This window comes from Syngnathus acus, chromosome 2 (assembly GCF_901709675.1).
Source record: "Syngnathus acus chromosome 2, fSynAcu1.2, whole genome shotgun sequence".
Lineage (NCBI taxonomy): Eukaryota > Metazoa > Chordata > Actinopteri > Syngnathiformes > Syngnathidae > Syngnathus > Syngnathus acus.
In genome coordinates this window covers 23567981-23581377 of record NC_051088.1, presented here as the reverse complement: position 1 = coordinate 23581377, position 13397 = coordinate 23567981, and the positions used below count along the sequence as shown (strand labels likewise).

The 13397-nt window shown below is 43.3% G+C and overlaps 3 protein-coding genes across 4 annotated transcripts; 1 reads left to right on the top strand and 2 right to left on the bottom strand.

The window, feature by feature from the left end:
* Positions 1–45: 45 nt before the first annotated feature.
* LOC119135554 (cytosolic sulfotransferase 3-like) lies at positions 46–3934 on the bottom strand. Its single transcript, XM_037273256.1, has 8 exons — positions 3795–3934; positions 2379–2517; positions 2153–2281; positions 1965–2065; positions 1756–1882; positions 1575–1672; positions 744–918; positions 46–680 (listed from the first exon to the last, which is right to left on the bottom strand). The coding sequence occupies exons 2-8, from the start codon at positions 2515–2517 to the stop codon at positions 664–666; spliced, it is 786 nt and encodes a 261-aa protein (XP_037129151.1). The 5' UTR covers positions 3795–3934; the 3' UTR covers positions 46–663.
* A 493-nt stretch (positions 3935–4427) lies between these two features.
* wdr46 (WD repeat domain 46) lies at positions 4428–9726 on the top strand. The gene is made up of 14 exons (XM_037273061.1): positions 4428–4577; positions 4760–4987; positions 5313–5396; positions 5469–5581; positions 5657–5744; positions 5903–5964; positions 6253–6357; positions 6437–6587; positions 6694–6929; positions 7793–7946; positions 8066–8213; positions 8363–8553; positions 8629–8742; positions 8830–9726. Exons 1-14 carry the CDS (start codon positions 4443–4445, stop codon positions 8947–8949), a joined length of 1929 nt encoding a protein of 642 aa, XP_037128956.1. The 5' UTR covers positions 4428–4442; the 3' UTR covers positions 8950–9726.
* Positions 9727–10124: 398 nt separating this feature from the next.
* b3galt4 (UDP-Gal:betaGlcNAc beta 1,3-galactosyltransferase, polypeptide 4) lies at positions 10125–11842 on the bottom strand. 2 transcript variants are annotated; one of them, XM_037273133.1, is made up of 2 exons: positions 11744–11842; positions 10125–11592 (listed from the first exon to the last, which is right to left on the bottom strand). In XM_037273133.1, the coding sequence occupies exons 1-2, from the start codon at positions 11791–11793 to the stop codon at positions 10410–10412; spliced, it is 1233 nt and encodes a 410-aa protein (XP_037129028.1). In that variant the 5' UTR covers positions 11794–11842; the 3' UTR covers positions 10125–10409. The 2 variants fall into 2 exon arrangements, with proteins under 2 accessions (XP_037129028.1, XP_037129038.1); XM_037273143.1 differs by having other exon boundaries at positions 10125–11576; positions 11744–11838.
* Positions 11843–13397: the final 1555 nt, after the last annotated feature.

The window sequence follows — 13397 nt, the reverse complement described above, 5'->3', positions numbered from 1 at the left end:
GAGTGAGCATGTGCAGTTGGTACGATGCAAAAGAAGACATACATCAAATAATTATTTATTTTATTGGCTAATTATCAGTACAGGAATGATTTCTATTAGCAAATCAGACCATGACAGGATGACGTCCACTTTTCCCAGCGATGCTTAAGTTGTTTAGTGATTTCCGTCCAATGGCTTTGTGTTGTGGTCTCCATTCCAGTGTATTTCAAAGATGATCCTGTCTTATTTGTTCCCTTTCATTTTCTTCCAGACCAGAGAGAAAGTTCTAAGTGTGATCAGTGTTGCCCTAACCCTCTTAAGCTTACATGCCATGGAAAATAAATCCATGTGTAGTGCAGATATTCAGTATTAGCGCTTTTTATTTGGGTCATTTAACATTTGTTATTTCATTTTGCCGAATTTCATGTCTGGATTCAAATAAAAACATGAAAAGCTCCTAATTCACGTGTACTGTCTTTGATGATAACCTCTGGTGACATTATATAAAACTGTCGACAAGAAGAGGAATCTAGAAAAGCTTGCCGGTGTAGTTTGATGACATGTCTTGAAAGACCAACCGGTTTGTTAAATCACTTCGGTGCGAAAGCGTAGTCCAGGAGACCTAATAAGCTGCTTGTAGTGCTCATCACAACGTTCACTTTGGCTCACAGTGAAATGATTCTTCTAGTCACCAACTTTCCCTTCAAAAATGCAGAGAAATCAATTCAGAAGGCATTCCAACCGGCGGCCATCTTGTTCCGTACCTTTTCTCATGAAAGGAGACACCTTCAGATTCATTAAGGGGGCGTTGGTGAAGTTGGTCAGTTTGTTGTCTCTCATGTTCTCAAACTGCACGGCGGTCATGATGCTTTCCTTCTCCTCGGCCGAGACGGACAAGCCAAGGAAAGTGCACAGCTTGTCGATCTCACGTCCCATGTTCTACGCACGTGGAAGGCTTGCATCAAAAGATTTGCCTTTCAATCCACAACATGCTCTACCCACTCGGAAATGATGTGAAGCGAGACTTGCCATGTCAGTACGATGGTTATGTAGTGTTAGGAATGAAAACATTGACCTGGCGCTATAGGATGAAGCATATATTTACATACTACAGTTAGCTAGCTAGCTAGCCTACGCGACAAAAATACATTGCCATGATTTTGAAGCCTCATTTTTTCCACACTTGGCCTTTTTTGGTTATGTAGTGTTAGGAATGAAAACATTGACCTGGAGCTATAGGATGAAGCATATATTTACATACTACAGTTAGCTAGCTAGCTAGCCTTCACGACAAAAATACATTGTCATGATTTTGAAGCCTCATTTTTTCCACACTTGGCCTTTTTTGGTTATGTAGTGTTAGGAATGTAAACGTTGACCTGGAGCCATAGGGCGGAGCATATGTTGACATACTACAGTTAGCTAGCTAGCTAGCCTACACGACGAAAATACATTGCCATGATTATAAAGCCTCATTTTTTTAAACTTGGCTTTTTTTTATCATTCAAATTTGGCAAATTTAGAAGATGTGTTTGTTCTCACTTTAGCAGGACTTTAAATGATTTTAACTAGTGAAGCTATTGCTAACATTTCACCTCGGTCAGATCTTCATAGAAAATGTAATGCAGATTTGGATACGTTTGCTTCTTCTCCCACCAGCCGACCACATGCTGATGCCAAGCTCCATATGCCACTGAAGCCATAGAAGAGAAGATTTATGTTGGATAGAAGGATGGAAGAGCAAAAAATCCCACAGTGGTGCCACTTTGACCTCACTTTTGCCCTCCATGAATCTTTGCAAAAAGCCGTCCCAGTCTCCCGGTGAGGGGTGGATGCTGTTCATGCGGCTGAAGTGGAAGAAGGACACGGCAACGTCCTTCGGGTTCCGAGCCACGTAGACTGTCTGCTCGAAAAAGACAGCGACGAATCTCAGCTTTTCATTTGTTACCTGCCACGGTTGAATGCAGACATGGCGCACTTTTTACCTTGCAGTTGTTCTCCCAAAACGTTTCGGGGACAAGCTGGACCGGCAGATGAGTTTTAATGAGACGAGGAGTGATTGTGAGTTGGTCTGCCAGGTCTTTTCCTTCGGGAGGAAGAGAACAATTGCCAAATGTGCCCAGAGATACGCATGTTTGACAGATATGACTTTTTTTTTTTTTTTTTTTTAAACCTTTGGGATGACCAGGAATGCAGAGTTCCAGAAATGGTACTCTCATATACAGAGGGAGGGATGTTTCTTTCTCCGGCTTCGTCTTTCCAAAAAACAGGCGATCAAGGAGGTAGCAGACCCACGTAGTTCCTGACGTCATAATCAAAATACACAGTAAGTAAGCCGAAAACGTGTTTTATTGATCAATGAATTTATGAGAAATTGTGATTCGTGTTGAAAACCTCACCTGATTTCGGATAAGTGGCTATGACGATGTCATCTGGTTTGGCCTTGAAGGTATTGACGTTTTCCCAGTTGTCGGTGAAGAATTTGGTCATGGGGACGCCATGGAAGTCAAAGAGTTCTGGTCGAGGTGGCGCCTCCATCTGGTCTTCGGTTTAAAGCAAAACGGTAAGCACAGGCATCGAGTCATTCCTCAATTCGATTATGCAATCGTGTATCGACCTTATGTGTTAATAATGAAAATGCAAATTGTCTTCACTTGCTAGCAATTTTTGTTACCATTGTTTTTTTTTTTTTAATATTTGAACACTTTTTACTTGCCTCCGATTTCAAAACTACCGTAATTTTCGGACTATAAGTCGCGGTTTTTTTCATAGTTTGGGTGGGGGGGCGACTTATACTCAGGAGCGATTTATATACATATATATGGGGTTTTTTTCACTTTTTTGGGCATTTTATGGCTGGTGCGACTTATACTCCGGTGCGACTTATAGTCCGAAAATTACGGTAGTTATTCATCAATTTGTTGTCATACATTTATTGGGGAGCACACCTCATTATGGCACTCCAAAAGGAAACAAACAAACAAAACAAAACAAAACAAAAATTCGTTTAACCTCGATGACTAACTTGTTTAGCCACTTGCTGCTATTTATTCAACAGAATACTTGTGGCTTTCTGCTTAAATATAAATTTGTCAATTTAGGTGAGATTGTCTTTACTTCAATATGCAATTTTTGCTTTTTTTTTGGTGAGGTTTTTGGTTCTGTGACATTTGTCTCATTTAAAATGCAGTTTTTGGCTCAGCTCAGTCATGACAAGTCGGTGAGACTAGCAAAGTGCCTACGGCAATTTTGTGGAGAAGGAATTTCGGGCGGTATACATCTTTTTTTTTTAAACTACAAAATACACAAAAATGATTTGTTTAAAATTAACTATTAGGATTTATGCCACCACACTTAAAAGACTCAAATGATCACAGAAACTTGACATTCATTACCAATATATCGTTCGATGCAATCTTCCAGAGCCTAATAATAATAATAATAATAATAACAATAATAATAATAATAATAATAATACAGTCATCCATTTTCTATACCGTTTGTCCCGGGCGTGCTGGAGCCTAGAATAATAGTAATAGTAATAATAATAATTATTATTATAAAAGTTATTTATTATTTATGTATTTAAATAGTTCTTTGTTTTTCAACTATACACACTGTATCTCTCGACTTCCCAAACTGGCTATACCGTCAAGAGATGTTAGAAATTCAAATGGCAGTGCACTCATTATACTAGTAAAATATTCACAAAACCAGTTTATGATGTAGAAGCCAAGCACCCCAAAAGATTTAACATGTACTTACTATCAGCAATTGGAAGGCCACAATAAAGAATAATGCATAGAGCCACTCACGCTAGACTCCTCCCAGCTGTAGGTATAAAGTCGAAATGCTTCTCAAGCAAGCATGCAAGAGTTAGTGTTAGTGAGCATGAACAGTTTCATAACGGCATATTTTAATACCGTGGTAGAATGCAGAACAAACCAGTTCATCCAAAACGGCGTGGCGTAGTGATGTTCGGGACTAGTGAGCAGAGGGTAGTCCTGGCTACTTTTGCGCCCTGGGCGAACCATCCATCTATACCATAGACGTCTATGCCATAGACGTCTATGCCATAGACGCCTATAGCAGAGAGGTTCTAATAGATGTCTAGTAGACGTCTATGCTATAGGCCCCAACGTGTATGCTATAGGCCCCACCGTGGATTGCGCCCTGGGCGGTCCCCGACATAACCCATAGCAAAAAACCAGCCCTGCTAGTGAGTAAGCGCTTTCCAACCGGATCATCCCTCTGGGCTATTGCTGTTTTGTTGTTAAGTATAGCCCAATTAAGAATATTTTACTTTTTCTTACCGTTTTTCCTCAATCAAAGGGTGTAACCTTGCCTACATTTCACTTTAATAACAATAATTATTTTTAGGCATTCACTTTTTTTATTTCGTTAAAAATAGGTGACACGTTCTGATATACATTAATCATAAACAACACTTTAGAATTTCTTTTATGGAGAGGGTGCGCCTTGGCCATCATCACGGAAGTGACGTCACGAAAATAAATCTGGGGGTGGAGCACACAACAAAGATGGCGGCGCCCGTCGAACCCGTGGCGACGGGCTCTCACGTGCCGAAAACGAAAAAGGTAACTTATTACAAGACCGATAGCCCACAACTGCACTTACATGGGTCTTCGGTTAATGTTGACCAAGACGAATTTGAAAGAAGCGAGGCATTGAGCTACTTAACTTACTTGCTAACAGAGTGATTTTCAGGATAGCCGACGCATGCCTGCTGTTAAACTACACTAACCCTTCTTTCTAACAGCCTACAGTTCGTTACTGGCACGAGAAGATTGATAAAAACGACGATGGAAAACAAGCTGCCGATGCACAACCTCAGAACCTCAAAAGAAAGTCAGCCAAGCAGAGGAAGGAACGAACGGACGATGGAAAACAAGCTGCTCCTGCACAACGGCAGAACCGCGAAATCAGGTCAGCTACGAAGAGGAAGAAACCAAACTACAATGGCCAAAGAAAACGCTTTATATCTAGGGTAAGACATGTCGAATCGTCAAAAATATGAAGTTGGCTCCTTTCTGATTATAACCAGAGCAGTGACTAAAAAAAATCAAAATACTGTGCTCTCCAACTACCATCAATGACGTCTCTCTACGCCTTCCTAAAAATCATCAAAAATATTATTGAATGGCACTGTTAACATTATCCCTGTTGCATTGTGGGATGTTCTGATTATTGCTCGAATTTTTTCGAGTTGAAAGTAATACCATAACCTGAATTGTATCAATAATGCACTGTGTGAACCTTCTCCTGAGGTTTTACTTCACATTTGTCCGACCCAATTATTGTCACTCCCTCAGAAAGAGGATCCTTTCCCAGGACCTGCTTCCATTCCAGAAGCCAGGATCAAAAAGTTCATAAGGAAAGGGAAAACGAACGAGAGGGTTTGTACTTTGAGATTTCTGTTTGGTATTTCTATTGCGCTGCTGGCCATAGCACTTCTTTTTTAATCCCAGGTGATCAAGAACAACAGAAAGATGAAAAATGCCGTCGCTCGTTCGAACAAAGTCTCAAAAATGGCCCAAACACAAGCTGCCCGCTTAGACCTTCTCCTCCCGGAGGAAGCAGGGTAAAAACATTGGCGGCTCGAAGAGACTGGCTGGAAAGGCGACATTGTTCGAACCTCATTTGCTGACTTTCTCAGGTTCCTCGAAGGCGACGAAGACGAGGACACGTGTACGATCTCGCAGCAAGATATCGCAGAGTGTGTGGATATAACATCGGCGACCAAGGTGGGGCATCTGTCAGGTTGGGTGGTTTAGCAAGTCATTATTTCAATTACCACTAAAACTCACATATAATGGCCGTCTTTTTTTTTTTTTTTTTTTTGAGGGGTCTCTTCTAAAAATAGCTCATTGACATATTTTCTTTACATTTACTTTGTCCTCAGTATTTTGACCTGAACTTGTCTCAATTTGGACCGTACCAAATGGATTACAGCAAAAACGGACGGTAGGTGCCCTAGTTTTGGTTGTATTGGTGTTATTGATTAATAGTGTCAGTTAATCATCAAAACACTTTTCTCAGAATAGTCCAATTAGATCGTTTCCATTATCATCCATGTCATTGTCTCGAACAATGACATGGATGATAATGGAAATGTCTTTTGATACTTTTTGTCAGAACATATGCCTTCAGTGAGAATGAACAAAAAACTATTTCATTACAGTTACAGTTCAGAAGATGAATAATAATTTACATGTGAATATTTTTCTTTGCTGTTTGTTTTGTTGTACGTAGTCATCTGCTGCTCGGCGGGAGGCGAGGCCACATCGCTTGTGTCGACTGGCAATCCAAACAGTTGATGTGTGAGATAAACGTGATGGAGTCCATCCGTGATGTCCGGTAAGACCTCTGCAGACCGCAAAGGAATGTTTAGTATGGCTTACTAATTGCCATTGTTTCAAAACGCACTCAAATGCAGATGGCTTCACACGGAACACATGTTTGCGGTGGCTCAGAAGAAGTGGCTCTACATCTACGACTCCAACGGAATTGAGCTTCACTGCATCCGCAGGTTCAATGACGTCCTTCGCATGCAGTTTTTGCCCTACCATTTTCTGTTGGCCACCGCTGTAAGTTTGAAATATGAACACGACAGACACCATTGTAATTTGAAATCCTGACATGACGTTGTGTGATTATTATTACTATTCTTTTTTTTAATCTCTTCTATTTCAGAGCGCGACGGGTTTCCTGCAGTATCTTGATGTCTCTGTGGGAAAAGAGGTTGCCACCATCTGCACCAAGAAGGGCCGCCTGGACGTGATGTGCCAGAACCCCCACAACGCCGTCATCCATCTGGGCCACTCCAACGGCACGGTCAGCCTCTGGGCTCCCAGTCAGAAAGAGCCCCTCGCTAAGATGTTATGTCATCAAGCGGGGGTGCGCTCTGTCGCCGTGGACAAAACGGGAACGTGAGTCATAACTCCAGATGAAGTTGAATGTTAATTTTTTTTTGAACAAGTGATGATTCTGTTCATAGAGTACTGCACAGTGTAGGGGCCAAAGCCTGCTGTGATTAGTGAAAACCTGTGAAGTAGTTTACACTTTAAGTGCCTATTACCGCCACTAGATGGCAGCAATGGGAATTGTATATTAGTGTTGATCAGGAGCCATAAACAGAAGAAACCACGTTACATATTCACATTAAAAGTGAGCATTGTGATCAATAGATTATCATTTGGCCATCATACATTTTTTTAATATTTATCTTATTTATTATTTTATCATGAGTTCAAACGTAAATATCCCACACAGATCAAAGATAGTCCAGTACCATTTCAAACTCATCTTAAATTACCTTTTAAAAATACTGCCTTAATTAAAAAAATGCACTTGGACCGATGAGATTCGTAACTTTTTCCACCCCGAGCTAAACTTCGCTCCTCCCCCACATATTTGTCTCTTAGTCGAGAGCTCGCCTGAACATAGTTCCTTGGCCCCAAGTTGCCAAAGGGCAAAGCCCTGACTAATATGGAAGTAGGATCACTTCTCTTTTAAAAATGATAATAGATTTAATTTGTAAGCGTGTTTTGAGACCCTCTAGGATGTTGTACATCATTAAAAATATTTAAAAACAAAATTGTACAGAAAAAAAGACTAATATTAAATTTAAAAAGGTGCTTTGGCGCCACCTTGTGGTGTTTAAGGGCTGATCACTAAAATAGAACTCTCTTTAAGGTGGCAAAGTCTGAATAGTTGTGGGGGGGGGAACACTATCGTCTCTGTATGGTCTTCTATTTTTCACCAACTCTCGTCATGTCACCTGTTTTGGCAGTTACATGGTGACGTCGGGCATGGACAAAAAGCTCAAGGTGTTTGACGTCAGGACTTTCAAGCTTCTCAAATCTTACTTCATCCCCGCCGGGGCTTCCTGTTTGTCGCTGAGCCAGCGGGGGCTGCTCTCGGCGGCCACGGGTGATGTCGTCCAGGTGAGTCACATCTGAATTTGCTCATGGAAAAATGGCCACAAACCTGGCGGTGTGTAAAAGGCACACAACAGAGAATGTGCAATCATTATTGGATCAAATAACGCACCCATCTGTTTCAGTTGTACAGGGATGTGTGGAGCTCTCCGGTGACAAAACCCTACATGGCCCACAGAGCCCAGGCTCCAGTGTGCGAGCTACGCTTTTGCCCCTTCGAGGATGTGCTCGGCATCGGCCACGGACAAGGCTTCACGAGCATGCTCGTACCAGGTCTGACCATATTTGGGCTCTGTGGAGCGGTACCTTCAGATATGAGCATATCTGAAACTGATAGTTACATTGAAATGTTTGAGACGGAAAGGAAGGCGTGTATTTACAAATTTAAAAGGTGATTGAATGTTTCATTTTCATTTCCACAGGCGCGGCTGAGCCAAACTTTGACGCCCTGGATTCAAATCCGTTCCGCAGTGTCAAACAGAGGCAGGAATGGGAAGTTAAGGCCCTGCTGGAAAAGATCCGGCCGGAGCTCATCAGTCTGGACCCCACTCAGCTCGGCAAGGTCGACCTCGGCACCTTCCAGCAGAGGCACCAAGACAGAGTGCTAGCCCTGGTCAGTTTTGGAATGCACCACGTCGAGGTTAAAGATACTTTGCGGAATAGAAATGAAAACTCTTTGTCTTCGTAGGGCTTTGATCCTCTTGCCAGGGAGAAATTTGCCCCCAGGTATAAGAAAAAAGGTCGCAGCTCAGCAGGCAACGTGGAAAGGCGAAAGCGGCAGGTGGCTAATATTGACCAGAGGGTAAGTGCGATGACCTTTTGAACCCGTCGGCAATCAAATGTTTGCGGTTGCGTCGGCGCTCAACGAGCTGTCGCTTTCGCCGTGCAGGATCTGATCGTGAAAGGTATGGAGGACAAAATGATGCTGGAGCAAAAAAGGAGAGCAAAGGAGAAGACGTTTGCGGCCATCGCCAGCCAAAAATCCGCTCTGGGCAGATTCCAGAAATAGAAGCGCAGCCATTGTGCACTGCGACATCCTTTTTTCCGAGCGAGGCGTCCCCCCCCCCCCCCCCTCCTCCTTCTCCCCTCCCCACCCCGTGTGGGCATATCAGACCATGCCAGAAACCCACACGCAGGAAATGACGTCTGATGAGCCGTTTTTAATGAGCAGCGAGAGCTGCGTTTATGCCTCAAGCACATCCTGTCTGCACATGAAAAATGGCAACCTCGACATGCTTCGGCGCTTGCTCGTGCTTTAGTAGCTCAACTCATTTTCAAGCGTCAAAGCGCTTCGATCGACAGTGAACTGATAAACGGAGGTCAAAGTGTAAATGCCTGATTGGCTCCAAAAGGTTTTTATGACTTGCCGTAATCACTTTACAATTGTGTGCATTTGCAAAGAGCCTTTGTACTTTGGAATTGTTTGTAGACCACATCTTACTTTTCTCAGATCACATCAGGGATTTTATTTTTTTTTTGAGTGTCCACAATGTTTATTTGTCCTACAGTTTAACAAAATGCAAACAAAAAATGGAGAGAAAATGTAAGACAGTCTGAAAATGGCACAAGATAAAGAATGGCAGCCACTACTTTATCTCCTTACTTCCTCAATTTTGATTCCTGGTGCTGGTTAAATATTACACACGCACACCCAGTGCTGATGTAAGCAGCGTGCTTTGACGCACGTGACACATTTTGTAAAGTCGGGAATTGTAGAAACGTTTTGATTCCTTTATTGAATGATTCTGTTCATAATCCATTCATAAAAACAATGTCCAGAACGTCAAAACACATTTTGTTCTTTGTTGGGGTAACAATTGAATTGGGGAGTTTAAGCGTAGCAAGAGATGCTGAGTTTGAAATGTAGATTTGCTCATATGGCTTCATTGGCACAACCCTCAGTCAATGTTTGCTCTCACCACAAATGCCGGCGAGGGACGTAGCACGTGTTGCCAGATTCGATTCGTCTTAGCCGATAATATCACGATAGCCGAGCATTCCATTTGATGAGAAAACACATTTGACAATGTTTGATTTCCCAACAAATATTTTGCTTCTATCGTTGTCTACTAATGCCGTCAGACAAATACTCCAAAAATGCAGTAAAAAAAAAAAAAAAAAAGCTACAAAAGTGAAGGCCTATAGGTTTGCAAATACTGGAGTGTTTTTTTTTTTTTTATCTTAGTGGCTACCTAATGGCAGAAGCTACAAATAACCTGTGTCCTATGCTTTACATTCATACAGCTAAACAGGCTCAAAAATTTATTTCCTCAACTAAAATATGTGCCTTGGCTCACAAAGGTAGACGAACAAGTAAGACAAGTATTTTGTGCTAATGCTCAAATCTCAATTTCCTCAAGTGTCCCGTTCTTGCAAATAGTCCAATGCACAAAAAGGCTCCACAAAAGTCCTTTTTCTGTGTGAAGTCTTGCCAAATTGCGACTATATGAGTCCAGAATTGAGTCCCACTCATGCCTCCTTCCCCAAGCCCAGCGCTGAGCCCAGCAAGGCTCCGACTTTGCACATCAACAGCGACGCCCGCGTGCTCAACCAGAGGCACGGTCCCGACGCTTGCATATCAGCCCAGTAGCGTAGCATATCCTGCGGCGCGATGTGGTGCACCGAAACCATGGCTTGATAGCAGCAGCGTCCGTACGGAACCGCCGGTCCACCGGAGAAGAGGGGCGAGTGCGTGGGTATTACGCCGGCGGCCCGGGCGCATACACCCACAAATACATCTTCGGGGGGTTGAACCGTGGACAGAGGCGACGTGGAGGCAGCCAAGGAGATTTTGAGCAGCGCCGAGCGGGATAAAACATAAGCGGTTCCGCTGCAATAGTCTGGAAAAACAGAGGGCGGGTAGGCTTCCTTCGGGACGTAGTGCTTGCTGTCAGGGTTCCGGGCCGGAGCTACGCGGAGATGGACTCTGCCGAGATACAAGTCGGCTTGTTCATACGGGCTGTGGCTCCTGTTCAGCAGATGCAGGAGTGCGCTGGGATTGAACAGGACGTCGTCGTCCACTTTGGCCACAAAGTGAGCCTGGGGGCAGAAGCGGCGCACCCAGTTCTGCAGGGCTAAAGTCTTCAGGGTCAGGTTGGAGTACGAGTCCAGGTAACGCCCCTGAACCAGGTCCCCATGCTGCCTGGCCTCCTCGATGAGCATCTTAGCCAGTCCCGGGTCAGAGGGCACACCGAGCATGAATAGGGTCATAACCCTCAGGCCCATCACGTTGTTTTCTCCGCCCCATGTGTCCCTGATGGCCTGGCGCGCCCTATGGTGAGCAGGGGCCGAGGTAACCATGGTGATGAGGTAAGGCTTGGCACGCTGGCACACCAACGGACTCGGCATGAGGAGGAACTCCTCGGGTCTGGTGGGAGGGACGAGCGGGGGTAAGATGCCAGCGTGGGGCACCGGCGCGGCGTCCATTTGCAAGGACGTGATCCAGTACTCGAGGACGTCCACAAACATCAAGGCGAAAAAGGCAGCGATCACGGTCGCCGCGCAGAGACACGATAACAATCCGGAGCGGCCCCCTCGTTTCCCCACCCGGGGCACGCAGATCCACAGCCACCGGACGACCATCATCACTCCAAGCGGTGGCCGCTCCTCCTCTCGCGCCGCGGATGCTGCGGCCGGCCAGCACTCAAGTGGGCTGCGCACACGACACGATCGAATAAACGGTCGATTGCGACACATTTATTGGAAACGTGCCGATGTGGACGCATTCTAGTCCACCGCCCGCTATACAGTGATGATGTAGCCCAGAATGAGACGATGTAATAATGCAAGAAACGGAGGCTAACCTGATTTTATGAATCGCTCGAGGAACGTGCTGCGTGCTGTCCTCACGCATGAAACGCGTTCATCATAAACACACCGAATCGAAAGCCTTTGAAACGTGGGTACAGTATGAAGGCATACGCTCTAGTGGTCGTCTGGTGGTACTACATGCAGAGTACACCCTATTTTTTACAGTTCTATTGTTTTCTTTTAATTGATTGATTTATGTTGGCTTGACTTTTACTTTTTAAATTGCTCAATAGTCTGAAGGTTTTGTAGCCTCAGTTTGAGTTGCTATATTGTAGAAGAATGGTGCACGTTGATTGGATAAAAAAAAAAAAAAAAAAAACGTGGTCAACATGTAATGTACCTTCAAGGGTGGCAAAAGACAACTCGTACTCCGTTGTGCAGAAAATTGCAAAGAAAAAAAATATTCGGGTGAAAGTATTGCTCCAACTCGTATTAATGTAAAAAAAAAAAAAAAAAGTATAATAACTGAATATACAAAACAGACTCTGAAATAAGTAAAAATGATTTTATTTTTTAAAATTGTCAAATTTCTAAAACTAAATAAAATGATATAATACAGGCTTGAAGTTGGTACTTTTTTAATTGTCTGTTTTAGATAATAAAATGTCTGTCTAATCCACCATAAAATATTTGTCTAATCCATCTCACAGGATAGTAATTTATTCATACATACAGGACTGTCTCAAAAAATTAGAATATTGTGATAAAGTTCTTTATTTTCTGTAATGCAATTAAAAAAACAAAAATGTCATACATTCTGGATTCATTACAAATCAACTGAAATATTGCAAGTGTTGGATTTGGTCCACAATTTAGGGAGCGCCCTATCTGCGCCTCACGGCAAAAGCCATTGCCATCACATGTTATCCAATTCACTCACTGCGTGCTCGTTTGATTTCTTCAGATTTAGGAAAATGCTAAGACACTGAAGCAGAAATTAGTGTGAGTTCAATCACAATTCTTGTTAAGAAAGCTCTGTTTTCAGGAAAGTACAATACAGCGCTGGGCCTTTCCAGAGCAGAAAGTCTCCATTCAGAAAAAAGGCAACATTCAAGGTTCTTTGGTCAGCTTATATTCAGTTGCACATGCCAGTGTGAGCCGAGTTTGATGGGTGATGAGTCAGGGGGTGTGGCAAGTTCGCAGGAGATTTTGATTCCATGGGAGTGGGTGCTGGTTCGGTGAGAGCTGGTTCCGTGGGGGTGGGTGCTGATTATGGGCGATTCGATGTGGGTGGGGGCTGTTGTTTTCCTTTCCATCTTTCGGCCTTGACGATCATCTTTGGCCGGGTTCTTGGCTGTCTCCCTCTGGCACCTGCTGGTTTTATCTCCAAGTGACCTTCCTGTAAACATTCTCCTCCATTCTTGCACATACACTGTCGCACCTCATCCATTCATCATTCTTTCAATTTTGTCATTTTGTACGCAATTACGTGAGCTTTTGGCTGTGACATCAATTTATTAATGTTCCCTGACTATGCAAAGTTTGTACTCACCACTTACCATGTTTTTGTTTGTTTGGTCTTTTGATACTCCATGTACTTGCTTACGTCATCATATTCTTAGTTTAATCATGCTTCCAATCATATCTTTTCTTTGTTCGGCAAAATATTTCCCTCTGTCCAGAACGTTCAGTTGTAATCGAAAAGTG